At 47.1% G+C, this 27,568-nt stretch overlaps 1 protein-coding gene across 2 annotated transcripts; it reads left to right on the top strand.

Annotated features, from left to right (window-relative positions):
* On the top strand, window positions 1-25,181 carry Traf2 (TNF receptor associated factor 2). 2 transcript variants are annotated; one of them, XM_051184845.1, is made up of 11 exons: window positions 1-70; window positions 6,656-6,874; window positions 8,574-8,652; window positions 8,948-9,046; window positions 15,107-15,268; window positions 16,969-17,043; window positions 18,703-18,777; window positions 20,809-21,087; window positions 21,496-21,673; window positions 23,585-23,733; window positions 24,431-25,181. In XM_051184845.1, the coding sequence occupies exons 2-11, from the start codon at window positions 6,687-6,689 to the stop codon at window positions 24,647-24,649; spliced, it is 1,503 nt and encodes a 500-aa protein (XP_051040802.1). In that variant the 5' UTR covers window positions 1-70; window positions 6,656-6,686; the 3' UTR covers window positions 24,650-25,181. The 2 variants fall into 2 exon arrangements, with proteins under 2 accessions (XP_051040802.1, XP_051040801.1); XM_051184844.1 differs by lacking the exon at window positions 1-70 and adding an exon at window positions 301-482.
* The last annotated feature ends 2,387 nt before the right edge of the window (window positions 25,182-27,568 follow it).

Here is a 27,568-nt window from a genome sequence, read left to right as displayed (position 1 = left end):
GCGGGGCGGGCCGCGGCAGTGTGGGTGGTTCCCGGCGGGCGCTGAGTTCCGGGCGCGCGGAGACCGTTGGGTGAGGCGGCGCGGTTCTGAGTGGGGGTCGGCTCTCACGGCCGGTGGGGCCGGGGTCAGGCGCGGGGTGGGGTGGGAGTGGCGGTGGGGGGTCGGATGCCGGGCCACCGCCGTGGGGCGGGGGGGGGGGCGGATTTTACGGAGACGGAAACTGAAAGTCGGCGGGAGGGGGCCCGGAAAAGTTCGCGACGTCGGCAGCGGTGCGAGGAGGTTGCGCGGCCCTAGGCTCGGTGGCTCGGGGTCACTATGGTCCATTCCCCGGATCTCGGTCCGGGGTCCCTGCTGTGGGGCCCACGATCCCCACCTGTGCCTTGCTGGCTGGAGGGTGGCTGCTCTTGTAGGAACACCTGGTCTCCCTGGACACTTTTCCAGCCCACCTCCCCCACCCACTTCGACCTGTGGAGTCAAATTAGGTGTGACACTCCTACTACTCCAGCGTCTGACTCCCGCCTCCACCACCCACCGACACCCCCTCTCTCAGGCCCCTTGGTGGCTTACTTTCCCTGTTGTCCTTTATACTTTAACATCTATCTCACCTTCCCTCAGCCCCTTAGAACTTCTGTTTCCTTGTTTCCTCAGGAAGCTTTTTTTTTTCCCCCCCCAGACCTGGAACAGGAGTTACAGAAAGTTGTGAGCTGCCATGTGGATGCTGGGAATTGAACCCAGGTCCCCTGGAAGAGTAGTCAATACTCTTAACGACTGAGCCAGTCCCCCTCTGGAAACTCTTGATGGGATGAGTAAAGTGTCAGGGTGTGGGGTCTGATCCTAGGGCTCTTTTGAAGCCTGTTTAGTGGAGGTTGGACCTGGTGGATACTCTTCATGATGGTCATGAAGCCCCAAGTAGGTCGTGAGGACATGAGATTGATTAGAACCCAAAGGCATACTCCCAGCAGGCCTTAGGTCGGAGAAGCACAGAGTTGGGGGACTCGAAACTTTTACCCCCTTGGACACAGTGCAAAGGTCTTGCATACAATTCACTAGCTGGAAGTCCTTTGTTCCTGGCTACCAGTCCAGAGACGTCACACTTGGCCTTGCCACAGTGCCCCATGCCCGTGTGACTGAGAAAGGTGGTATTTAGTGATCCAAAGTTACTGAGTGGAGGCCCCAACCCATTCCAAACTGGTGTTTTAGTCTTTTAAACATTAGCTTTATTGCTGCATACTTTGCATATCACGGCATTTATAAACATTGTTTCTAAATGTTTGTGTAACCCTGGCTGTCCTGGAACCAGGGTGACCTCAAACTCACAGAGCTCCTCCTGCCTCTGTCTCCCAAGGGCTGGAATTAAAGGTGTTCACCACCACCACCGGGCTCAAGGGTAGTTCTTTATCAAGCCTCATGTGCACAGCTGGAAGCAGCTGTAGTGTCTCCCTGATCTGAACTGCAGGGCTAGCCTGTGAGGTGTTCATGTATTTGCTGCTTCTTTTCCTGGGATTCCCTAGTACCCCTGTGCCTGGACAGACAGCACAGGCTGTCGTGGAGCAGGACTTGGTTCTCAGTACTCTACACACTTGATGGAAGCCTGGAAAGGTCTATGCAGTGACTGCAGCGAGGGTGGTGTGCATGCACATCCAGTCTGACTGGCTCCTGGGCTGCAGCACCTGGGTGCTTTCCGTCAGAGCAGTCAGTGTGGAAAAAGCCTTCTTCCAAGAAGTGCTTCCTGCCTGTCATCTCACTACTATTTTGGGAGTTGGTTTGGGGTTTCCTTCTTGACAGTGGGATCCCAAGCCCCCACTTCCCATGTGGTTGTTACATAAATTGTGAGTATGGATTGGCAGGTGGATGCCATGGGAAGCTGTGAGTTTGTACAGGCATGGACAAGATAACCTGGAGAAGAAAAAAAATCCAGGAAAAAAATTGCCTGTAGGTCCTACGGATTATGCCAAAGATGAGGTGTGCAGCTTCAATGCTTATGTAGGCCATGTTCCTCCCTGTTACTGGCCCTGCCTCCTTTACAGAGGTAGATGGTAGAGATGCCATCTGGGTGCCACACAGGGCATCCATCACATCAATGTACTGTGCTTACCGAGCTCCTATCCATAAAGGAGGAGCTGAAATGGATGCTGTCTGTACCTAGGATCTGGAGCCCAAGTGGGCAGTGTAGTTGGTATTTGGGGCAGATTATAATTTAGGTGGATGGGAACTGGAAACTTAAACACAAGAAAATCAAGGATTTGGGATTTGGACAGCTGGCACATGACCCAGAGTTGGGGTGCTCTGTTTAGAGCAGAGGGCATGGGTTGGAGGAAGAAGTGAGTTTGTGACAGGCTGGGCCAGTTGTCACAGAAAGGGATTTTGTGTTGTGTGCCAGAGCTAGCTGAGCTGGCTCTCTAGTTAGTGATGTGGCTGTAGCCATCAGTGGAGGGCTACTGCCCCAGTAGCAGCCAGGAGGGGAGAGGTATAGAAGCTGGCACCCCTCCTTCCTCTTTCTAACTCTGTCTTCCTTCTGACAGCCAGTTCCTGGGAATAAGGCATTAGCAGGATGGGCATGGTTCAGACCTGGTGGGAGATGGGTAGGGAAGACAGGTGGAGTTGGGGTAGCTTTCACTTTCATGACCAGAGCTGGGAAGCTACTGAGGTTCTGAGCTGAGTAGAGGTCCAGTCTTCATGTTGTGATAAAGATCCCTCTGGCTCCCAGGAGGTCCGAGAGGCAGCAGGGAAGCTCTGCAGTCAGAGCTGGAGCTTTCTGTTTGTTATGTTTGACTGTTGAGGTCCTGACAGATCTAAATGTGTCTTTGCCAGGCATGTGAGACTGGAGCAGGGGAAGAGGTTGCTGAGGAGCACATCTGGGAGATGGGTAGAGGGAAGGGTGAAGCCCTGCTGTGTGCTGTGGCCTTGTTTAAATTAAAACATTTTTTACTTAGCTAGGTAGTTGTGGTGCACACCTTTAATCCCAGCACTGGGGAGGCAGCAACAGGCTGATCTTTGTGAGTTTGAGGTCAGCCTGGCATAGAGTTGAGTTCCAGGACAGCCAAGGCTACACAGAGAAACCATGTCTCAACCCCCACCCCCTCCAATTTTTAGTTAGATACTAAATTTTTATCTTATGTGCATTAGTGTTTATCTGCATGGTGTCTGTGCATCACATGTGTACAGTGTCTGCAGAAGCCAGATGAGGGCATTGGATCCCTGAAACTGCAGTTACAGGTGGGTTAATTACCATTGTGGGTCCTGGGAACCAAACTCTGGACCTCTGGAAGAGCAGCAGGTGCCCCTAACCCACTGAGCCATATCTCCAGCCCTACACTTTGTTAATTCCATTAATTTGTTCTTTAACAATTTGTTTATACTTTAAATGCCTTCCGATTACTGGTGCTCCACATATGGCTCAGGCAGTACTCCCTATAAAACCTGTCCTACATTCATGTCTTTCTGGTGTTTTGTGCCAGCTGGGGTTTTGTTTGTTTTTGACATGCTGTCTTACTGAGTTGCTAAGGCTTTAGTGAATTTCCTCCCACAGAGCAGATGCACACGTGATGCAAAGAGATACATCTGTCTCAGAAAGGGTTTGCCTTCCTGCCCAGGGCTGTCCTCCCTGTTGGATGTTTAGAGTAGATGTAGATTAAACATGCTCTGTGAACTTCGATGGAGGAGTCATTAAATTGTCTGTGCAGAAGAATTGAGTGAATATGGGCATGTGTGAACCATGTCCTGCAAGTAGGGACACCCAGCAGCCTTGTGCTCTGTGTAGGAGCTCTCATCTCTGCCCCGCCAGGTCCCCTTCTGGAGTTGTAGCCTTAGACATTGATGTTCCCATTTTGTAAAGGATATCCCATGAGTGTGTGGGGTCACTGTGGGGTTGTTGTGGTGCTTAGTTCCCAGAGGTGAACGGGTGTGGGGTATGGGTGGCATGTGAGTTAAAGTGCTTTCTGCTTGGGCTCACTATTAAGTTATCTCTTTCTAGGTGTACGGATGAAATTTCTTTCCTCTTTGAGACATACAATACAGACAGACATACATACATACAGACAGACATACAGACAGTACAGAGGAGTTTAATGGAAGCTCTGTATGCTATTGGGCTTTGTCTTAGTAGGACTCTTGCTTCAGGACTCAATACCCTCAGCTAAGGGTTGGTTCACAGAAACCAGTCATGCTGGTGCCTGGCATCTGAAAAACATTTGTTGAATAGAAGAAAGTGGCAGGTGACAGCTGTTGGTGCATTGTGAATGGCATGGGATTGTTTTATTATGTGTAATCAGAATCAAGGTGCATTTGAAAGGATAGTAAGCTGCGCTTGTAAGCGACGGTCATCTTTATAATGAATGTTGCTTTGAAACATGAAACAGGCATGTCCTGGTGGTCCCTGGGTCTTTCCATGATCTCTTGGGACTCTGAGCACCTGATTACCAGGGGAGGTAAATGACATTGTGTTTAGGGCTAGAGTGTTTGGGAGTAATGGAAAGCATTGGAGATCAGAGCATAGTCAATGTAGGGGTTGTACAATTGTCTTTCTTCTGAGTATGGCTTGACACTGTGGGTGATGGTGTTTGGTATAGGTGTGAAGGACAGAGGGCAGGGTGTCCATCAGAGGAGGCAGAGTTGAAAGGATTGACAAGGATTGGGCAAGGAGTGAACTCAGAACCTATGGGCTTGATGAGTCCCCGGTGAGCAGCAGGTAGCCCTGAGGGCATCGGGCAGAGAAGACTAGACCTTGGTAGCCTGGGCAGTCACTCATTTTTCAGGCCAGTAGACCTAGAACCAAGTGACTCATGCTGTGGCACTAGACCCACACTCTGTTTTTCTCACTCCCTGTAACCTTCACCAGTGCTGGTGGATGGCATCTTGTTCATGCCAAGATGTGAGTGTCCCAAGACTTCGAGGGACACCAAGACAGCAAGGCAGGCAAGTCAGTGGGGCCAGCAAGGTTTAAAGGAGGCAGCAAGGCCCTGTCCAGCAGTTGCCCAGGCCTGAGGCAGCCAATGCTGCCATTGTACTGGAGCCGGAATTGTTCTGGAATTTAAATGTAGGAATGGTTCTGAGGGGCGATTTGTTAATTAAATGAAACATAACAGGGGTTTTGCTGGGAGGAGAGGACTCTAAGGACACTCTGTTCTCTGCTGCTTATGCCCTCCCTGCCTTCAACACACCTCAGACACTACATAACTACTAATGTGTTATCCCAGGGCACACAACTCACTTCTTCCTTAAGCTTGGCTTCTGAAGCTGAACCCCTTCTTGGCAGCTAAGGCCCTGGGAGGTCCATGCCCGTATCCTCCTACTCTGTACCCCAGACCTCTTTGCCCTCATTGGTATTAGCCTGCTTTTCTGAGTAAGAGCCCTTCCCACACCCTTCTCACAGGCTCTGAGGATCCCTTTTTGGCAGAAAGTATGGTTAGTAACTGCCCCCAGCCTTTAGACGACTTTGGAGATAGAAATGTGGCAAGGAGGTTGTCACTGGGAAATGGTGTACTACAGGTATGAGAGGCCATTGGAAGACATGTCGTCCACTTCAGGTAGTCCAGGCCTCTCCACCCCTGCCTCAGCCTGAGGAGGCCTCTCTTCCTGGGCTCCCGAGTGTGAGGGCTCCCAGAGTGCTACCTGAGACAATGAGGAAGAGGAGAGCCTAACTGCTGTGTAGTTACTCTGGGAGTGTAGAGGGAACCCAGTGGAGGCTTCTGTGATGGAGGATAAAGGAGGAGCCTGGGGTTGATAGAAAAGGAAAACAGGATGGTGCAGACAGGTGGTTCTTCTGGTGTGGCGCTGGTGATGTTCAGAGGAGGGAAAAAAAAAAGCAGGTTCTAGTTGATTCTGAGGAAAGGCATCTTGGCGAGGATGACAAGTGTCAGATGTAGACTGCCATGAAGAGGGGCTCTGCAGGCTGTGGGCTCACTGCAGTGTGTGGAGCACAGTAACAAATGGCATACTGGTTGTGTCTCATGCCTGGGTGTGGCCACCTCCGGGATGCAGTTTAGGACTTAAGGAACTGGCAGATAGACATTTTCTGTCCTGCTAGCCTTTGGTATGCTTCAGAAGCCATCCACCATCTTGAAACATGCTTATTGTAAGGACCATGGGTGTAGGACAGAAGATGCTGACTATTAGCTTCAGTAGAAAGAGCTCCAGCCAGGACCTATTTGATGCCAGAAGGTAGGAAGCTCATGAATTGGATAGTTATTGTGGGTCCCACTAGGTTGCTGTCATTCTTATTGACATCTTGTCCCACATTTGTAGCACGAGATCTGTTTGGCTTATATTCAAGGCTTCCCAGAACTCTAAAATCTTGTTTCTTAGATCCTCTTTCAAAATCAGTGTAGTGACCCAGGCACCTCACCATGTGCCTCTGGTAGACTCCATCACTTTGCTTTTCCTTCTAGAGTGGTGGTTCTCAACTTGTGGGTTGTGACCCCTTTGAGGGTAGAATGACTCATAAAGATTGCTTAAAACCATCAGAAAAAATATTTACAATTCATAACAGTAACAAAATTACAATTATGAAGTAGTAGCAAAAATAATTTTATGATTGGGGGGTCACCACAACATGAGGGACTGTTATTAAAGGACGGAAGCATTAGGAAAGCCGAGAACCGCTGGTCTAGAGGATTATTCTGAATTGAGGTGTGATATGATCTGTGTTTTTCTTTAGGGCTTTGTGGTGTGTGGGGGTTATAACTCACATGGCTGCAGCCAGTGTGACTCCCCCTGGCTCCCTAGACCTGCTGCAGCCTGGCTTCTCCAAGACCCTCCTGGGGACCAAGTTAGAAGCCAAGTACCTGTGTTCAGCTTGCAGAAACATCCTACGGAGGCCCTTCCAGGCCCAGTGTGGTCACCGCTACTGCTCCTTCTGCCTGACCAGCATCCTCAGGTGTGCATGGCATGCTGCCCAGGTGGGCAAGGGCAAGTGGGCGGCTCTGATGTTAGATTGCACTGTCTAGTATAGTGGTTGCCAGTACAAATTCTGCTTGGATTCTGGAGGCTTAGCCAAAACCAAGAACGTAAAATTTACCGTTTAAAAACATTGATTATACCTGAGTATGGTGAAACAGTCCTTTAATCCCAGCACTTAGGAGGCAGAAGCAGGAGGATGAGGATCTCTGTGAGTTCAAGGCCAGCCTAGTCTACAGAGTGAGTCCTAGGACTACTTTGTCTTAAAAAAAAAAAAAAAATTCAGAATTGATCATGGCAAGGTATGATAGTGTAGATTCTCTTTCCCAACTCTTGGTAGGTAGAAGCTAGAAGTCAAAGTCATCCTTGACTACATAGCAAGTTCAAAACCAACCTCGATCTATTTCAAAAATAACAGAAGTCAGAGAGATGGCTCAGTGGGTAAAGGCACTTGTTGCCAAGCCTGATGACCTGGGTTTGAGCCCATAATCCACACATGGTGACAGGAAGGAACTAACTCCCACAGGTTGTCTTCTGACCTCTACCTGCACACCTTGGAACATGTTTACACACAAAATAAATTTTAAAAAGTAATTAAAAACCCAAACAATGGGGCTAGGTAGATAGATGGTAATGAGCTTGCTATGCAATCATGACTGGTTTGATCCCCTCCACCTGTGTAAAAATTTGGGCTTGATAATGTATATTTGTAATTACATCATAGACAGAGATAGGAGATAGGATTTTTTTTTTTTTTTTTTGGTTTTTCAAGGCAGGGTTTCTCTGTGTAGCTTTGGATAAGAGTATTCTTGGGGCTCATTGTTTAGCCTAACTTAATCTTCATGCTCTAGGTCCTGGTGACAGTTCTATCTGAAAAAAGGTAGATGGCACCTGAGGAGGAATACTTGAGATTTTTGACCTCTGGCTTACACACACACACACACACACACACACACACACACACACACCTGTATTCACACTTGAGTGCACAATCGTACACACACCCCTATATTTACACTTGAGTGTACATGCGCGCACACACACACACACACAGGTGAAAACTTAGGTTACATATTAGAATATTATTTTTGGACATGTGAGATTAAGTGTAACACATCATTGTTGGTTTCCCAGGCACCAGAAAGTTTAGTGTGAAGAGTATAGCTCCCTTAGTGTGCTCTGGGTAGATAGGTTGAATGTCATGTGGGTGGGTGGCTGACGTGTCGCTGTGTAATGGTATGAAAGGGCAGCGGCAGTGCATGTGGAGAAGATAAACACTCCCACGTTGTCTGCCATGTGTTTTGGAGTGTCAGGGTTATCAGAGAGCCAATGCCTTGTTCACAAGTAAAGGACTCAGGGCTAGAGTTGAGGCTTGGTGATAAAGCACTTACCTGGCATTCAGGAAGTCTTACCTTAATCCCTGACATCACAGATTCAAAAAGACAAAAGGAGGAAATGAGTTGACTTTGCAAGTTCAAGCCCAGTTCCCCCTTTCCACATTTGAATCTTCTCATTTGTGAATTTTTCAAATATTGTGCAGTTGACATTCGTAGGGTCAAAGATGAAAGAAACTAAGAATGAGCAGTGTGGAACTGGATTATGGGCTGAGCAGACAGTGCTCAATTAATCTCTACAGCAAGTTTTGCAGTGGAATTTTCTCTTTCCTCTGTTCCCACTAGCTCTGGGCCTCAGAATTGTGCTGCCTGTGTCCATGAAGGCCTGTATGAAGAAGGCATTTCTATTTTAGAGAGTAGTTCGGTAAGTACACTGTATTGAGCTAAACACGTCTAAATGAACAGAAAATATTTAGAAATTTTGTTTGGTAACATTGGTAGCAGAATGAGAAGTTGGGCGCTAGAAGTGGCCTCCCATGACTGGTTAGGGGTGGAAAGGTTGAGAGGTATGGCTTAGCTGGTCATTAGTTATCTTCTGCTCCATGTGCTGGCCCAGGAGGGTGGAGCAGGTTGTTTTGGGTAGGGTCTAGATCTAGATGTTGCTTCATAGGCAGTAGGGTGTTGGGAAAAGGTGTAACCCAAGGATGTTCCTGTTCCAGGCCTTCCCAGATAATGCTGCCCGCAGGGAGGTGGAGAGCCTGCCAGCTGTCTGTCCCAACGATGGATGCACCTGGAAGGGAACCTTGAAAGAGTACGAGGTAGAGAGACATTTCTGTTCTGGCCTGGTGGCTGAATTTCTAGCAATGGGCTTTGGGGAGTTCTGCTCCACAAAGCATTTTTAAAAATAATTTGTTTTTATTTTATATGCATTTGTGTTTTTATTGCATGTATGTCTGTGTGAGAGTGTTAGACCCCTGTAACTGGAGTTACAGACAGTTGTGTTGGGAATTGAAGCTGGGACCTCTGGAACAGCAGTCAATGCTCTTAACCTTTGAGCCATTTTTCTAGCCCCTACAAAATAGTTCTCGTGGGAGCTGTTCTTTACTCTTGCTGGGACTGTCCTGACTAATATATGTGAAGAAAGCATGCTCCTTAGAAAGTGTTCCTTGGTGTGAGTGTGGCACCACATGCCTGTAACCCTTTGGAAGCGGAGGCAGGAGAATCCAAAATTAGCCTGGCCTACTTAGAAAAACCTTTGTTTTTGTTTTGTGTTGTCTCTTTAATTTTACTTATTTATTTATTTTTTAAAGACTACCCTTCTGAAACCCAAATAGTGAAGCATAGGTCTATACCAAAGAGCTTGTCACTTCTTTCCATGTCTCTGTTTCCTACTCTACCCCAGAGCTGTAGTAGAATTGGAAGTGCCTTAGATAAGGAGCTAGAGCCATGTTGGCTTTGGTGCATCTCATTAACATAGGTTACAGATATCCAATTCTTTGTTGGAAACTGCAGCTTTTAAGGTCAGCTGGATTCTGTGTTGTATATCATACCCACAAGGGTTTCCTGTTTTGTTATTTGTTTTCTGTCTTTTGTTTGTTTTGTTTGTTTGTTTGTTTTTGAGGCAGGGTCTCTATCTGGTTGTCCTGGAATTCTCAGAGATCTGAGTACTCTTGAGTACTGAGATTAAAGGCATGTACTATCATGGCTAGTTCATAAGGGTTCTCTTGTAATTTGTGTTGACACTGGAAATTGTTCAAGTAATGTGTGTATTTGTTATGTGGTCGTGGAAAGACATCTAAAAGGCCAGTAGCAGAGGTGGTATACAAATGTTGCCAATGGAGTGGGAACATTCGTGTGAGCCTCATATCATCTTTAAGCATCTTCAGTTAAACCTGCCTCACAGAGGCCAGATGGTTAGATAGGCTACTCTGGTCCTCCAAGTTAACTCATTCCTCTTTGTTGGCTCAGTCAACAACCTTCCAAAATGTTTTGTCTCAGGTAGACCTCCCAGTTCTTGGGAGGTTGAGACAGAGGGATCATGAGTTCAGGGGTAACTTGGGCTGCTTAGTGAGACCTTGTCTCTCCTGTGCTCCACCATGTGTGTCTGGATATGCTCGCTCTGTATCCTTCCTGTTGACTGATTACACCTTGTGATCTGGGATTTGGCTTTCATCTTGCTAGTTAGGCAGTTTGGGCTTCACATGGATGAACAAGAAACTAGTCTTTTCTAGCATGCTGGCAGGGCCTGATCAGGAGCCATAGTCCCAGTATATTCTTAAAGTGAAATGTCTAGTGCTGTCTCGGAAAGAGATGGCCCCTAGGGAAATAGGGTGGATGCAGGAAAGTGTAGGTGTAGGGAACGGGGGACTATACGGCCTTTTGCTCTTAAAGGTGTCTGAGCAATCACTGGGGCAGGTGGAAAAGTAGTTCCCAGCCCTGTTAGGCTCCAGATTCCTCTGGGATTTCTGTTGCCTCTAGGTCTATGATGCTAGAGGTCAGTGACTGTGTGGGCCTCTACTGATGGCCAGGGACTGCAGCCAGGCTATGGGCTTGGTGCCATGTGGCTTTGCAGGCATGCAGGCTGGAAAGTCCCTGGCTTCACCCTTTGAGAGCTCTGGAAAGTCCCTGAGATGAGTTGGGTTTGGTCACGTGGGAGGGCAGGCACAGCTCTGCCTTAACTGATTTTATTGATAAAAACCTCCCTGGTGACAAATGTCACAGGCCAGGATAGAAATGATATACTCTGTGTGTAGTCATTACTACCTTTGCAGATAATCCTGTCTCTCCTGCCTGTCACACATCTGTTTATTTCTTGATTTTCACTGAAAACTAAGACTGTGACTAAAACAATTTTTTTTAATGGTTTGAATTTAAAATGTTTGGAAAGTTGGAGAAAAATCCTGCTTAGCTTTTAGCTTTGTTTTTCCTTTATGATGATGCCTTCCTTCTGAAGATGTATTTGAAAGCCCTGTGAAAATCTACTTTCTCAAAGGCAAGGCATGGTGCTGCATACCTGTATTCTCACACTGGTGAAGACAAAAGACAGATCTCTGTGAGTTCAGGGCAATTCTGGTCTCTACGTAGTGAGTTCCAGACCAGTCAGGACTGCAAATACTAGGGAGCATCAGGCACTGGGAGACAGGTCTGCCAGTGTCCATAACCTCATTGTGTGTTCTTTTTTTAAAATCTTTTTATTTTATGTGCTTTATCTGCATGTGTGTGCCTCGTGCCCAAAGAGGAACCAGAAGACAACACTGGATCCCCTAGAACTGGAGTTAAGGTTGGTTGTGAGCCCTCCTGTGTGTTATGGGGGATTGAACCTGAGTCCTCTGCAAGAGCAGCAAGTGCTCCTAACTGTGGAGTCATCTCTCTAGCCCCTTCATTGTGTGCTCTTAAGAAATTCAGTTAGGGTGCTAGAGAGTTTGCTCTGTGTTTAAGAGTACTGACTGGCTGCTCTTGCAAAGGATCTGAGTCCAATTCCCAGCAGCCACATGATAGCTCATAACAGTCTACAACTTTAGTTCCAAGGATCCAGTGCCCTTTTCTGGCCTCCTTGAGTACTATGCACACTTGGTACACAGTTGGATATAGGCAAAACACCATGTATGTATGTATGTATGTATAATAAATTTTGTGTGTGTGTGTGTGTGTGTGTGTGTGTGCGCGCGCCAGGTATGGTGTAATCCCAGCACTTGAGAGGCAGAAACAGGCTCATGTATATGAGTTTGAGGCCAGTCTGGTCTGCATAGTGAATTCCAAACCAGCCAAGGTTATATAACCCACTCCCCCCATCCCCCCAACTGTCCTACTCCCCCCATCCAGGTGGCCCAGCACTTGGGAGGCAGAGGCAGGTAGTTCTCTGAGTTTGAGACCAGCCTGGTCTACAGAATGAGTCCCAGGACAGCCAAGACTATACAGAGAAACCCTACCCCCCAAAACAACAAAACAAACAAAATCTTTAAAAGAAATCAGTTATGGCAACTGTATTTGCTTAAAATGTTCAATTTGAATTCTGGTTGAATAAATGCTGATGTATTTGGATTGTGTCTGCTAGGGCTGTTGGGGAAATAGAGCTTTGTCCTTGTTGCCTGAGTGTGTTGGGACAAGTGTATCTTCTGCCTGTGACCCTTTGAGCTCAGGACCCAAAGACCACATTTAGTCCCTGGGCCCCTCAGGACTCATCTAAAAAAGGTTAGGGATGGCAGCATACTCCTGTAATCTCAGTGTTGAAGAGGCAGAGACCGGAGGGTACCTGGGATTAGGTAACTCCCAGCCTAGACTAATCAGTGAGCTCCAACTCAGGTCACTCTCAGGTCCCAAACTCAGCTGGGAATTTGAAGCAGCAATGGAGGGCTTTGAACCCAGGGCCATGAACATAAAAAGCACATACTCTGCCACTGGGCCATATCAAGCCCATGAGAAAAATTTTAATATTGAAATTTGTTTGGATCAGGGGTTCAAGGCCACCCTCAGCTACATAGAAAGTTTATGGTCAGAATGTATCCTATCTCAGGGGCTGGAAAGACAGCTCAGTGGTTAAGAGCATTAGTTAGACTTCCACGGGACTTGGATTCAATTCCCAGCACCCACATGGCAGCTCACACCTTTCTGTAACTCAGTTCCAGGGAATCTGACATCAACACACCAATGTACATAAAGATTTTTAATCCCAGCACTCGGAGTCAGAGGCAGGAGGATCTCTGTGTTTGAGGCCAGCCTGGTCTACAGAGCAAGTTCCAGGACAGGTTCCAAAGCTATACAGAGAAACCCTGTCTCAAAAAACAAAACAAAACAAAACAAAAAAACCCCAAAAATCCTATCTCAATAAAAGGCAAGAAAAACATACAGCAACTTTTAGGGGTGAGCTGAGAGCGAAGTCAGTGCTGAGGCCCCTAGGTGCCTACCAGACTTCTGTCAGCTAGCTCTTTCCCTTTGTGGATTATATCAAAGGAAGTCTAAGCTGCCTTGTCATTTATCTTATTTTATGTTTTCAGTGTAGAGGGTTGAATTGAGGGCTGTGTGTGTTCTAGGCTTTCTACCACAGGTGGACAGCTTTGAGTATTGTCTTGTGTGTGCACATGCAGAAGTCAGAGTTCAGCCTTGGGTGTTGTTCCTCAGAAGCCACCTACTTGCCTACTTGATTGAGAGAGGGTTTCTTTTTTTAATAAATCCTTTTTGTCTTTTTTTGTTTTGTTTAATTTACTTATTTTTATTACATACACATTATTCTGTCTGTATATTTGCCTGCACACCGGAAGAGGGCACCAGATCTCATGATAGATGGTTGTGAGCCACCATGTGGTTGCTGGGGATTGAACTCAGGACCTTTGGAAGAGCAGTCAGTGAGTGCTCTTAACCTCTGAGCCATCTCTCCAGCCCCCGTTTTTGCTTTTTTTGAGATAGGGTTTCGTTGTGGCTTTGGAAGCTGTCCTGGAACTAGCTATTGTAGACCAGGCTGGCCTCAAACTCACATAAATCCATCTGCCTCTGCTTCCCAAGTGTTGGGATTAAAGGCATGTGCCACCAACGCTAAGAGGATTTCTTATTGGCCTGGAGCTCAACAGTTAGTTGAGCCATTTTACTTCAGGGATCCCTCCTGCCTTTGTTTTCCCAACATTGGGATTACAGGAATACACTGCTATGTGTGGCTTCCCCTCCCCTCCCCCGTGGAGTTTGGGGTTCAAAACTCCGGTCTTTGTGTTTGTGTGCAAGTACTTTATCAACTGAGCCATTTCCCCAGGCCCAAGTCATAAGTAGCCTTTTAGCTAAATTGTAGTAACTTAGTGCTTTAGTTTTTACACTCAATAAACTGTTACAGCATATTCGCTCCTTTGAGGCCCCTCTTTGTGCTTGTTTTAATAACTCGTCACATACTCAGCATGCAGCACATTTGTGCTGGGCCAGAGAGCTCCTTGGTCTTGACTATTATTAGTATGGTTATCTGTGACCCTGTGTGTTCTGTCTTGGGGGTTGCCCAGCATTAAACTGAATGAACATGCCTTTACTTGTTCAGAATCCAACTTCCTTCTCAGATTTGAATGAGGGTCCCTCGCCCCCTTGTCCTCTCAGAATAACTTTCCTCCTGAACTGCTCAGAACTTTCTCCCAACCTCAGGAACTTACCTCTTGCCTATTAACCTTCTCCTGGCAGTTTTCCTCTGGTGTCTTCTGCTTCAGAGCCTCTCGGTGTCTATAGCAGGGGACAGTAGGGTAAAGGTTCCAGGGGCTGAGGTGTCTATTAGTGGAGACTGAGTGTTTAGGAAGGTGGGAGTTCTATGGATGGACAATGGAGGCTGCATAGTACTGAGTGTGCTTCCTGTACATTGAGAGCAGCCAGTTCTAAACTGGCCTCCTAACACCTTGGTCTGGCTGTTGATAAGGTATGTTAGGCCTTTGCTAGGCAGCCATGCCCAGAGCTCCAGGTATTGGGAACCATGCAGCTACTTTCACATGATCTCCTTGTCTCCCTTGTACATCTTTTGCCTCCCACCTCCAAGGTAACAGTGATGAGGTCAGAACTGGTAAGATCTGCAGCACGGCCCCACTGTGTGTTGTCTTTATACTAGAACAACCTATTTACTTAGTTGGGAGCTGACATGGGGAGGTGGGTGGTATGGGTGTACAGTTGAAGAATGTCCTTAGGGTACCATCTACCCAGAGACCAGGTGCAATGTCAGCTCTATCTAGTACAGCTAGGAGCCGGCATCCCTGGTTTCCGAAAGTGGGAAGAGCACTGACCTGTGTCTGCACAGTGAGTGGTCTTGAGGAAGTCAGTCTCCATGATAGGTAGGCAGGATAACATGGAACACCAAGCTTGCAAGTGCTGTGGCTACCTGCAGGGTCTGCGTACTATATTCATTTACCTCCTTTTGTTGCCAGAGCTGCCATGAAGGACTATGCCCATTCCTGCTCACTGAGTGTCCTGCATGTAAAGGCCTGGTCCGCCTCAGCGAGAAGGAGCACCACACTGAGCAGGAATGCCCTAAAAGGAGCCTGAGCTGCCAGCACTGCAAGGCACCCTGTAGCCATGCGGACCTGGAGGTGAGCTGGTCGGGTACAACATGGGCATTCAGCTAGAATTTCCTGCCATAATTGGAGTTTGCTTAGCTTCTTCATACTTGTCTCCATGGTGCCATGGAGGTTAGAAGGTTCTTGGTTTGGATCCGGCTTTGGTATGTAGTTATAGTTAAGAGTACTTGTTGCTCTTTTAGAGGACCTGGGTTCAGTTCACAGCATCCACGTGATACATGATAGCTCACAATAATTCATAACACCTGTTCGAAGGGATCCAATGCCCTTTTCTGACTTACATGGGCACCAGGCAAGTACATAGTTTACCAGGCAAAATACTCGTACATAAAAAATAAATCTAGAAATAAATAAATGTATATTTTGAGACAGGTTCTTATCTGTAGCCTTGGCTGGACTGGAACTCGCTCTGTAGACCGGGCTGGCCTCAAGCTCACAGAGATCCTCTTGGCTCTGCCTTTCAGGTGCTGGGATTAATGACTTATGCCACCATGCAGGACCAAAAAGTCTTCAAGTGTTGTATTGTTTTTCGAAACAGGGTTTCTCTGTGCAGTCCTGGCCATCCTGGAACTCACTCTGTAGACCAGGCTGACCTTGAACTCAGAGATCTACCTGCCTCTGCCTTCCAAGCACTGTGCTTAAAGGCGTGTGTCACCACCGCCTGGCTATTTTCAAGTGTTTATAACTGAGTGTGGTGACTCATAATCCCAGCACTCAGGAGCTTACCTCCCCCCAAACAACAAGAAAAATGTGTCTCATTTTAGAAAAATTGAAATGCAGCCAGCAGGTAGAGAAAACAGCATTGTGATTCACCAACTGTGTGTCACCCCTGCAACTGTTCCTGAGCTACTCTAACTACATGTCCTTTAGGATGCGTTATCAGTAACATCTTGCCATAGCTTTAACAAGGGCCTGAGATAATTGCTTTCCAAAGAGAGGTTTGTCTTGGCTTTGGAGTACATGATAGGGGAGTGAAAGGAAGGGACTGAGGACTCGGTGTCCCCTTTGAGGGCATGTTCACAATGGCCTAGAGGATTTTCATTTGCCCCTTCCTCCCCCCCCCCCATTACATTACATACACACCTAAGTACAATATTTACTGTGCCACTTTCTGGCTTGTCCACATCCCACTGTGAAAAGGTACCCTTCACTTATATTTGTTGGAGTCAGGGTCATTGGCATCTCTTTTTCCAGGCCCTTTCTCAGTTGCCTACTGTATTTATTCTTCACATCCCAGGTGTTGGCACTGTGTTCCTCTGTGTATGATTGGGCCAAACGAACAAGAGCATCTGGATGTTGGGTATTTTGAGTAGCATATCAAGGTTTCTCTTCAAGGTAATCTGGCTGTGCTCTGGGGCCGTGTAAGGACAGTATAGTCTAGTTGTAAGAAAGCCCTGCACTGCCATTTCATCTCTACATAGACCCTTTGTTCTAGTCAGGTGCTGCAAAATGGTGATGCTCCTTTCTTCATCTTTCTCATGTTCTCTGGAGGCTATGGAGGAAGAAGAAAGTCCTAAAGTCTGGATTTGTAAGGGTGCCTGCAGGATCTCACTCAGTAGTAAACACAGCTTTCAGAGAGGGTCTGAGGACTCCTGAGTACATCAGTATCCTAGGTGTTTGCTGCTGTCTTGAGCACTTCATGTGTCCCCTCCTTCATTGTCCTGTCCTGGTGTTGGCATCCTCATCTGATGTTCCTGTTTTTTTTCTTTAAGGTACACTACGAGGTCTGCCCTAAGTTTCCCTTAACTTGTTATGGCTGTGGCAAGAAGAAGATCTCTCGGGAGAAGGTAAAGCAATTCCTTCCATCTTCTGAACACCATGGGTGCTAGATCTTTGGTGGTCAGTGGTGAAGGTCTGTCATTTGGGATAGTTTATGACCTGGTGCCCAGAGAAGAATAGCAACAAAGTGAGGTTTATTTGCTGTTACTAGGATTGGCATGCTCTTGGGCCTGGTAGCTTATCCTCCAATATTCATTTTGATTTTTTTGTTGTTGTTCATTTGTTTTGTGGGAGGGACTCATTATATAGCCCTGGGTGACTAGAATTTGCTATGTAGACAAGGCTGGCTTAAAGTCATGGATTTTCCCTAAGGGCACATTTCACCTTGTCCAGCATTTCCCTACCCCCACCCATACCAGGGTTTCACGTAGCTCAGGCTGGTCTTACACTTAATGTGTAGCCAAGGATGACCTTGAACTCCTGATCTTCCTGCCTCTAACTCTCAAGTGCTAGGATTATAGGTGTGCACACACAATCATGGTTTATGTTGGGCAAGTTCCTTTTTGGGAGTAGGAGTGTGTAGTGTTGGGGTTGGAATTCCGGGCTTCATGCTTACCAAGCAAGCTTTCTACTACTGAGCTAGGCTTCCTTGCTGCCAAAACATACGTCTCTCACCACCAGATAATAAGAGATAATAAAAGGTGGTTTATTTTTTAGCTAAATAAAAATGACCATGGCCCAAGGACATAGATTTAGTTACCCCAAATAATGTTTTTGGTGTGTATCCCTGGCTGTCCTGGAACTCACTTTGTAGACCAGACTGGCCTAGAATTCACAGAGATCCTCCTGCCTCTGCCTCCTGACTGCTGGAATTAAAGTTGTACACTACCATGCCCAACTTGTTATTATTTTTAAATGATTTATTTATTTCTAGTTCATGTGCATTGGTGTTTTACCTGCACGTGTGTCTGTGTGAGGACTTCAGATCTCCTGAAACTGGAGTTATAGACAGTTGTGGATCACCATGTGGGTGCTGGGAATTGAACCCAGGTCCTCTGGAAGAGCAGCCAGTGCTCTCAACTGCTGGGCCATCTCTTCAGCCTCCCCCAGTCTTTGTTTTAAGTTGATTTTTCACAGGGCAAACCTGACTACATTTGTTGCCTGGAGTGGTGGGTGAAAGAAAAATGACTCTTTACCCTCACACTGGGTCTCAAAGAGGTGGTCTTTTCCCTGCCCTTACCAGACATGCAGCCTTTGTTGAATATGAAATGTTTGTGTTCAATGGAGCGTGTCCTTAGGTTTCATGTGTTTATCAGTAGTCCTTTGTGCTATCCTGTCCCTACATAATGCAAGGGGCTGACCTGCTCTTATGCTCTGTTCCTGTGAATCTGAGTATTCTACCTGAATAACCCAGGGGTTTCAATATTGTATACTGACAGAAATGACAGCTGGGTTGCTTTTTGTATGGCATGGACCTCCCCCAAGGCCATGAGCTAGACTCTTCCACAGCAATCCTGAAATGTCTGCTTCCCACAGTGATTGACAGTGCTAAATGGTTTGTCTAATCTTAATCTTGCATGAAAATGAGAAAGCCAATAGGGGGCATCCAGTGGTTTCTTTTGTTAATTCTTACTTAATCAGTACATTAAGAAAATGGGACAGGTGGGGGAAGGGAGACCCTCAGTAATGACAGTGACCCTGGTAACTTTATCCTCCTTATCCTTCAGTTTCAGGACCATGTTAGATCATGCAACAAGTGCCGGATTCCATGCAGATTCCACTCCATCGGCTGTTCTGAGATGGTAAGCCAAGGATCTGCTATTAGGGACTTAGGACCTGGGTGGGGCTTTCCCTTATACAAAATGGTCTCTAGCCCTGGCTCCTCTTAGTTTCCTCAGGCTCGCTGGTATCTCCCCTGGCTATCTCTCTCAGCATCTCTTCTTCGTGCACTCAGGTGTCCTGGCTTAGGTGGCTTTTATCACTACCTACATCTGAGAGCACCCAAATATATGTGCTTCTGACACCTCGAGCCTCCCAGGATATCTAGTGACTACCTTAGAACCACATCTTGGCCTTCTATCCCCTTGTTCTCCACCCTCGTCCCATCTCTCTCAGGAAAGAAAAGCACGTTGATTGCTCAGTTGTCTAGCTAAAGCCCCAGTGCCTAGTGGTCTGCTAGATCCTCTTGTCTCATATTTCACGTACATGCTAACAAATCCTTGGTGGTGGCAGAGGGATCCTGTCCCTCAAATGCTGTATTGTCACCTCATCATCTCCAGCCTGGACATAGGTTTCCTTTGTTGGCTGGGCACCTCCTGCCCATTTTGAAGCTCTGATCTGTTAAAGTAGAAAGCAAGATGTGACTTGATCTGGCCTTCCTGTGGCCTCCCCAAGTTTTGATTAGCAGTTGTCATTCATGATCCCTCTCCCCCAAGACCTCTGGCCTCTGCCCTTGTCACTGACCTGGCTGTCCTTGAAGATGCTGACTTTTTCCCACCCCAAACCTTTACCTTGTTGTATTTCTGGAGACTCCACGGGTCCCTGTCCATATGTAACCCTTCTCTACTCATGCAGACCTGCCCTCCCTTTCATTTTCATCCTGCACAAGCTGTTTCCCTGTTTATTCTCCCTCTTTCTCTGTACATGGGGAGCCCCTTGACATCATTTCCCTCCGTGACTCATGACTATGTGGTGGTCCATAGAGGGTCTTGTAGGGTGTGTGCATTAAGGGTGTAAGATGAGGTAAGCTGAGGATACAGTGTCTGTGACAGAGCATCTCTGTCCTTGTCTGATGAGTGGTGGGAATAGTTGCTGCCTCCCTTTCAAAGTAACTGAGTTCCCTGCAAAAGGTCTTTCAGAAGCTACCACAAAACAGAGCTGCTGTCACCTTAGTCCTAGGCCTTTTCAGTTCATAGGGTGCTCCAGTTAAGCTCTGGCATTGTGGTGGCCTTGCTGGCGCCTGCTGGGGAAGCCCCTGAGCAAATGGCATGTCCTTTTTGTGTTCATCTTATTTCTAGCTACTGCCTGCTCTGTGATGAGATACAGACATTTCTCCTGCTTGTCCCTCTAACTGGGGACACAGATGTCATGGTTTCTTTTCATTTGTGTTTTGAGTGTATCTTTTTAAATTAGTTTATTTTATTATTTGTAAATGTTTTTATTACGTGTGTGTGTGTGTGTGTGTGTGTGTGTGTGGAGAGAGAGAGAGAGAGCGAGAGAGAGAGCGCCATAGCACCCATGTGAAACCAGTGCACAGCTTTCAAAGCTGGTTTTGTCCTTCAGCATATGGGTTCCAGGGATTGAGTTTCAGTTATCAGGCTTGGTGACAGTACTTTTACATGCTAAGCCATCTTGCCAGTCCTGGTTTTGTTTTAGGTTGGGTTTGGTTTTTGATTTTTGATGTTTTATTTTTGTTTTTGAAACAGATTCTTACTATGTAGCCCAGGCTGATCTTAAACTTAGTATGTAGGCCAGGCTGGCTTTGTACTCATAGAAATCTGCTTGTCTCTGCCTTTTGAATGCTGGGATTAAAAGCATTTGCCACTGCACCTTTTTATTTTTCTTAATTAGTATACAGTATAATGGCATTACTGTAACTTTGAAGTGTATTTAACTTCTTAAAATATTTTACACAAGTTTGAAAATATTAAGTTGTGTCTTAGTTGCTATGTAAAGGCACTATGACGAAGGCAAAGAATTTATTTGGGACTTAACAGTTTGAGGAGGGTAGAAAACATGACCATAATGGCGGGAAGCATGTCCCTCAGTACAGTGTGGCCCTTGGCACTGCGCTGCCTGGGCTGGTTCTGTGCAAACAGTGTCCTGTGCCACAGGTGGAGAACGAGGAACTTGAAGGTCATGAAGTGCAGAGACTACGGGAGCACCTGGCCCTGCTGCTGAGCTCATTCCTGGAGTCCACGGCCTCCCAGGGAAGCCAGAACCAGGCCAAGGAGCTGCTGCAGCAGTGCCACACTTTGGAGCAGAAGACAGCCACCTTCGAGAACATTGTCTGCGTCCTGAATCGGGAAGTAGAGAGGGTGGCAGTGACTGCAGAGGCGTGTAGTCGGCAGCACCGGCTAGACCAGGACAAGATTGAGGCCCTGAGTAACAAGGTTTGTGCCTAGCAGGAACAGTAAGTTCTGGATCTTTGGAGCCTGGGTGGCATAGAACTCCTACACTCCATGTCTTGGGCTTTGGCCTCTTGCTTTCTGATTCTCATGCTCTGGGAGATTCAACCTTTGGGTTTGATGGGCTACCAACAGAAACCTTTTTTGGCCTGAGGCCACAGCATCAGTCATGCAATATGCTGAGGCTATGAAGTAACTGGGTACATGTAGGCCCGGAGCCTTCTGAGTGGACTGGAACATGTACCTCACATTTAGGATGTAGCTCCTGGGGACAGAAAAGACTCCAGAGACTTCCTAAGGCTAGCAGTGTGGGAAATGGGAGCTCGGGGCACACAGAATATGGCAGTCAGGTCCCTGCCCTCCTGTCAAGGTTAAGTGGTCTCTGCTCTGCAGGTGCAGCAACTAGAGAGGAGCATTGGCCTCAAGGACCTGGCCATGGCTGACCTGGAGCAGAAGGTCTCAGAGTTGGAGGCATCCACCTATGATGGAGTCTTCATCTGGAAGATCTCAGACTTCGCCAGAAAGCGCCAAGAAGCTGTAGCTGGCCGTACACCCGCTATCTTCTCCCCAGGTGCCATCTGTGGTCTTCACATCCTCTCCAGAATCCTTATAGAATGGTTCTCTGGCTCGGGCGGGGCACATACTCACCTGGCACCTGGAGTATCTGCATCTCCTTGAGAAGCAAAGCGGGCAACATGCCCCATTCAGTTGGGAATCTATAGGCACAAGGAGCTGTTGGTTGTCAGGTTAGATATGTATCGAGTATGCCACTTGTCACCTACAGATGAGTAGTATAGTGCCACTGTGCCTACCTTTCTGGATGTTTCACAATTCCCCTGGAGGTGCCCCCAGACCATGTGATGGCCCAGGCCTTTGTCTTTATCTTTCCTTTATTAGTATCTTCTTCTTGCTCAGCAGTTTACTTCATAATGTAGTCATCTAGGTATTTCTTGTCCCAATCAGCCTGACACCAAAATTAATCTTTACAATCAACTATTTACATGTTTTGTTATATCGTGTGCCTTTTGTTATTTTTTGAGGCAGGGTTTCACACTATAGCCCATAGCCAAGGTGGCCTCAGATTTATTGTGTAGCCCAGGCTGAACTTGAACTTGTATTGGGAAGTTTGTTCTTAGGTCTGATTCTTTTCTTATATGGCTTTCACCATGTTCTGCTGTTTATTACCTGTAGAGCATTGGTTCTCAACCTTCCCAATGTTGCGACCCTTTAATACAGTTCCTCATGCTGTGCTGACCCCCAGCCATAAAGTTATTTTTGTTGCTATTTCATAACTGTAATTTTGCCACTATTATGAATCCTAATGGAAATACCTGATGGCAGGATATCTGATATGTGAACCCAAAGGGGTCACGCCCCACAGGTTGAGAACCACTACTGTACGGGCTGAGGGACAGGACTGCTGACCCAAGTTTCTGCTTCTCAGATGCTTCTGCTGAGGCAGGTTTGGGGATCCTGTGGCCTGGTCTGCCTTTACAGCTCTGCTGAGGACCTCAGCTACTAGTGTTTTGACACCATAGTTTTGTACATTGTCTGTTTGGGGTTAATAAAATTATCATTCTTAATTCTAACTTTTAAGGGAGATACAGCAAGATGGCTCACTGGATTTGTGAGATTGGTCTCTGGAGTCCACATTAAAAGTAGTAGGAGAAGGGCTGGAGAGATGGCTCAGTGGTTAAGAGCACTGACTGCTCTTCCAGATGACTTGGGTTCAGTTCCCAGCACCAACATGGCAGCTCATATGTAACTGTCTATAACTCCAGTTCCAAGGGACCTGACACCAATGGCAAAACACCAATGTACATAAAATAGAAATTCCTTTTTAAAAAAAGTAGTAGAAGCTGGGCATTGGTGGCACAGGCCTTTAATCCCAACATTCAGGAGATAGAAGCAAGCAGATTTCTGTGAGTTTGAGGACAGCCTGGTCAACAGAGTTGGTCCCAGGACATCCAGGACTACACAGAGAAACTCTGTCTTCAAAAATAAAGCAAAACAAAAAAGTGGAAGGAGAGAGCCAGGTGTGGTGACACACAGCTCTAATCCTGCCTCTCTGAGGCAGAAGCAGGTGGATATCTGTGAGTTTGAGGCCAGCCTGGTCTGTATAGTGAATTCCAGAACAGCCTAGAATGACCCTGTCTCAGAAAACACGAAGAAAAGTGGCTCCACAAAGTTGTCCTTTGGCTCCCGTATACTTGCCATGGCTTGCGTGTCCCTCCCATAGTAGTGCTTGTTACCACACACACTAATAACTTTTCTGAAGAGAGTAGGGTAGGATTTGGGGTTGGGGGCTGTCCTGAGCTACATGGCAAGATTGTCTGGGGGTGGAGGGTTTCTTCTGAGAAGAAAACCTTCCCCTGATATTTCCCAAAAGCTGAATGATTGTGTTTTCATCTCTCTGAGGGTGGGCTGTGGGTGGAAGAGCTACGTCCTGCCCTGTTCTCACTGACCCTTTCCATACTTCTAGCCTTCTACACAAGCAGATATGGCTACAAGATGTGTCTACGAGTCTACTTGAATGGCGACGGCACCGGGCGGGGAACTCATCTGTCTCTCTTCTTCGTGGTGATGAAAGGCCCCAATGATGCCCTCTTGCGGTGGCCTTTTAATCAGAAGGTATAAAAGGCAGCCACAGGAGCCTGGGGGAATCTGAGTGAGGTTGGGTACAGCTTCCAAGTAGCCAGGTTGTTCAAGTCATTGTCTGTACCCAGGCATTTTGGGCTGTGGTGTTCAAGGGATTTCTCATTGCTTGTTGTGACACATATGACTGGCTTTATGACTCACAGGAGTTTGAAAGTCTTCTGTGTAACTATCCAAGTTAGGGTGTGACTGTTTAAAACCAGGGTTTTCCTTAATTAAGGAACTGAAACTCCAGAGACCAGGTTGGACTGATGATGGTCCCTTCACTCGGGGCCCAGCTCTCCCCCTGGAAGCCAGTGGAGCAGGTGATGAAGACTAGGAGGCCCAGAGACCCTGGCTAATCAATCCATAGCTAACAGTCAGACTTCCATTCTTGTTGCAAAATGCTTCCAGGGCAAGCTTCAGGATCTCTCCAAGAAAATATCTGTAGATGAACACTAGAAAGAAGCAGCACCCAGGAATGTGGTGTATAGTAGCAGGCTTTAGCCTCAATTCCCAGATGCTATGAGTGTACAGTGCCAGCATGGACATGTGTTGTTCCCAGATGAAAAGCCAAATACCCTGGCCAACGTATGTAGGCACACTGCCGTGGGAGAGGTAGGATAGGACTAATGTGGGCTTTTGGGTGACTCGCACGCACAAATTGTTCCCTTCCTGGATTGACTCCTCTCAGGTAACATTGATGTTGCTGGACCAGAACAACCGGGAGCATGTAATCGACGCATTCAGGCCTGATGTGACCTCATCCTCCTTCCAGAGGCCTCTCAGTGACATGAATATCGCCAGTGGCTGCCCCCTCTTCTGCCCTGTGTCCAAGATGGAGGCCAAGAATTCCTATGTGCGGGACGATGCTATTTTCATCAAAGCTATTGTGGACCTTACAGGACTCTAGCCACCCCTACTAGGAATAGCAGCTCAGTGAGGAGCTGCCACACTGGGCCAGGGCTCTGCCACACAAGGGTGGGCAGGCTTGGTGCGAGTGCTGGGAAGGGCCTCAGCCAGTCACCATCACACAGAAAGGCAGGAAGGAGCCTCCAGTTGGTCCTCAACTGGTAGACTGAGTGGAGGGTCCATTCAGCTCGGTCCTTGTGGGACCGGCTGGGGTCTTCTCACCTTTCCAGTAGAAAAGCTTTTGCTGTCTTTTCTGTCTGGGGAAGGGAGAGGCCCTTGGGTGGGGTACTTAGAAAGACCTCTCAAGAGAGCTTCAGAGTCACACCAGCAACAAGAGTATGGTGTTTGACCTTACCTGCTCTGGCTTGTGGAAAGGAGGTAGGGGCTGCACAGGAGAAGGGCATCCACCTGCAGAGCATAGCCCAGGAGAGGAACACTCTCAGACATAGACATACAGGAGAAGAGCCTGCTTGGGCTGCACAGTCCTGCCAGTGGCCTGTATTGAGGAGAAGCAATTAAACTATTCAGATGTCTGTGATGAGTGTTTTCATCTGGCTCCAGATTGCTGGCTGTGTTCAGCCTAGGTAGTGATGACCTTCTAGGGCCTCCGCTTTCCTGTTCACATTGGCTGTCTGTGTTCCTTCAAGGCCAGGGCTACATGGGAGTACTCATCATGGGATAGAGATGGAGGGCTGGCCCTTGGCCTGGCCCATGTGCAGGGTTTTTTCTCTGGGTCCTGGCCTGGTTCACTCTTTGGACTGAGGTTGGGGTGGAGGCACCATGGTCTGGGTACAGGGCATCTTAATTAGTCAGAAGGAAAATCCAATCCCTTCACCACGATAGGAAATGGGAAGAGCACCAGGATGGACCGTCCATGCCCAGCTCAGTGAGCATGCTGTGGATGAGAAGGAGGCATTGCCCTCAGGACCTATTTATGTTCCTTCCTGTCTGTCAGAATTTTCACACCATATGTGTTGGTTTTAAAGTATACAGAAATAGCACGGGATGGCCTCAATGTCAGAGAACTGGCTTCGCCACCTGACTTTGTGCCCTGTGGCTTGCTGGTGGGAGATGCTTCTTGTTTTTTTTTTTTCTCTTGAGTTCTGCGCTTTGAGTTCTCTTAGGCAGGTCTAGGCCTGCCCGTCACAGTGGCCCCAAGACAGTTGGGTTATGTGGTTATCCCTTAGATATTTTGTGCTTGTTCTGCAAAGAACTGCAACAAGGGTCTTACAGCAGGTGGGCAGTGACCTCTCCCTACAGCATTTCACGTGGGCTGTGTATGACTTTTGTGTCTCATAGTGACTTGTACTTCTCTGCGAACTTTGGACATTTTTACCAGATTTATTGCTCTGGAATCTCTCTATAGGAACTGCTCATTTCTGTCCCTTCCTCTACTTTACTTTTTCCTGCTTGGTAAAAGTTTCTGGTCTTTCTAACATTGATCCTTGTTTGTGTTTTAAAGGCAGAGTTTCTCTGTATAACTGCTCTGGCTGTCCTGGAACTCACTTTGTAGACCAGGCTGGCTTTGAACTCACAGACATCCATCCACCTGTCTCTCCCTCCCAGTGTTTGAACCTTTTTGATGTAGAAAAATTCACAGCTGAGATATGATCAGTTAAATAATGGTGTTAAAGTTTTGTTTCTAACAGTGGGTGTCTAACAGTGGGCAGTTCATTTATATGTAATGTGTACTTATTTTTCTTTAGAAATGTGTTTTAAAACTAGCATTAATTAGGTAATTGAGATTGAAGCCTGATTTTGTTTGTTTGTTTTTGTTTTTTGGCTTTTGGTTCTCGAATTTCCTGTATAGACCAGACTAGCCTTGAACTCACAGAGGCATTAAAGGTGCCCACCACCTTGCCCAGCTGGTAACTTTTTAAAGGCAGAGTTTCTAGTCCTAGCTTGGCCTCTGACTCTCCAAGTAGCCATGGATAACTTTGACCTTCTGGCCATCCAGCTTCTGCTTCTCGAGCGCTGTCGCACAAGTGTATATGGCTATGGTGGTACTGGGGATTGAACTCCAGGCCTCTTGTAAACTCTCTACCAATATCAGCCCCAAACTGGTGGATTGTCACATTGTAGTTATGTTCTTCTCATTAAAGGGAAATAGAGGGACTGAGGGTATAGTACAGTGGTAGAACACACTTGTCATATGCAAGCCTCTGGGTTCCATCCCTACTGTACCCAACATCCAACACACAGGAGATGGAACTGTAGAATAGAAAGTTATCCACAGAGGACCGGGCATGGTGGCATGCACCCTCAGTCCTAGCATTTGGGAGGTAGAGGCAGTTTGGGTCTCTGAGTTCAAGGTAGCCTAGTGTACAGAGTGAGTTTCTGACTCAAGAACACAAAACAAAACAGCAGTGTCCATAGTGACTAAGTTAGGGAGGAGTCATAAGAGAATCTGAACCTGTGCAGTGAGGGAGTGCTTCCAGCAGCAGACGGTTGCAGTGGTCAGCTCTCCATCTGTTGCAGCCCTGGGGGTGGGGAGAAGCTTGCAGCTGACGAAGTTGCTCAGACCTCTGAGCAGCTGCCTTCTAAGTCCTTGCCTTCTGTCTAATAAGATAGATGTTGAATTGTCCTCTTCCTTGATGCCACCAGGGAATTAGGCTACAGGGAAGAAGAGAAGTCTAAGTCACCAGCTCTATGGAGGCAGCCCATGAGCAGGTGTGGCTTTGCTGTACGTTGCCTCCCAGGGAGGTTACTAGCTACAATACATCTCATGAGTCCCCAGGTTTTACAAACTCTTCCATCAGCACATGTACATATTCAGGATAATAACATTAATTAGAAGTGTAATGCCTTTTAGCATGATGCTTTCAAGGTCCATCCATGTTATAGCATGTGTTAGAATTTTTTCTTATGTGGTGCATTTGTACACATAATGTGTGGGCACCCATGTGAAATTCTGAAGTTG

This window comes from Phodopus roborovskii, unplaced genomic scaffold, assembly GCF_943737965.1.
Source record: "Phodopus roborovskii unplaced genomic scaffold, PHOROB, whole genome shotgun sequence".
Classification (NCBI taxonomy): domain Eukaryota; kingdom Metazoa; phylum Chordata; class Mammalia; order Rodentia; family Cricetidae; genus Phodopus; species Phodopus roborovskii.
Note: the sequence above shows the minus strand (reverse complement) of the source record. Positions and strands in the feature narration are given on the sequence as shown.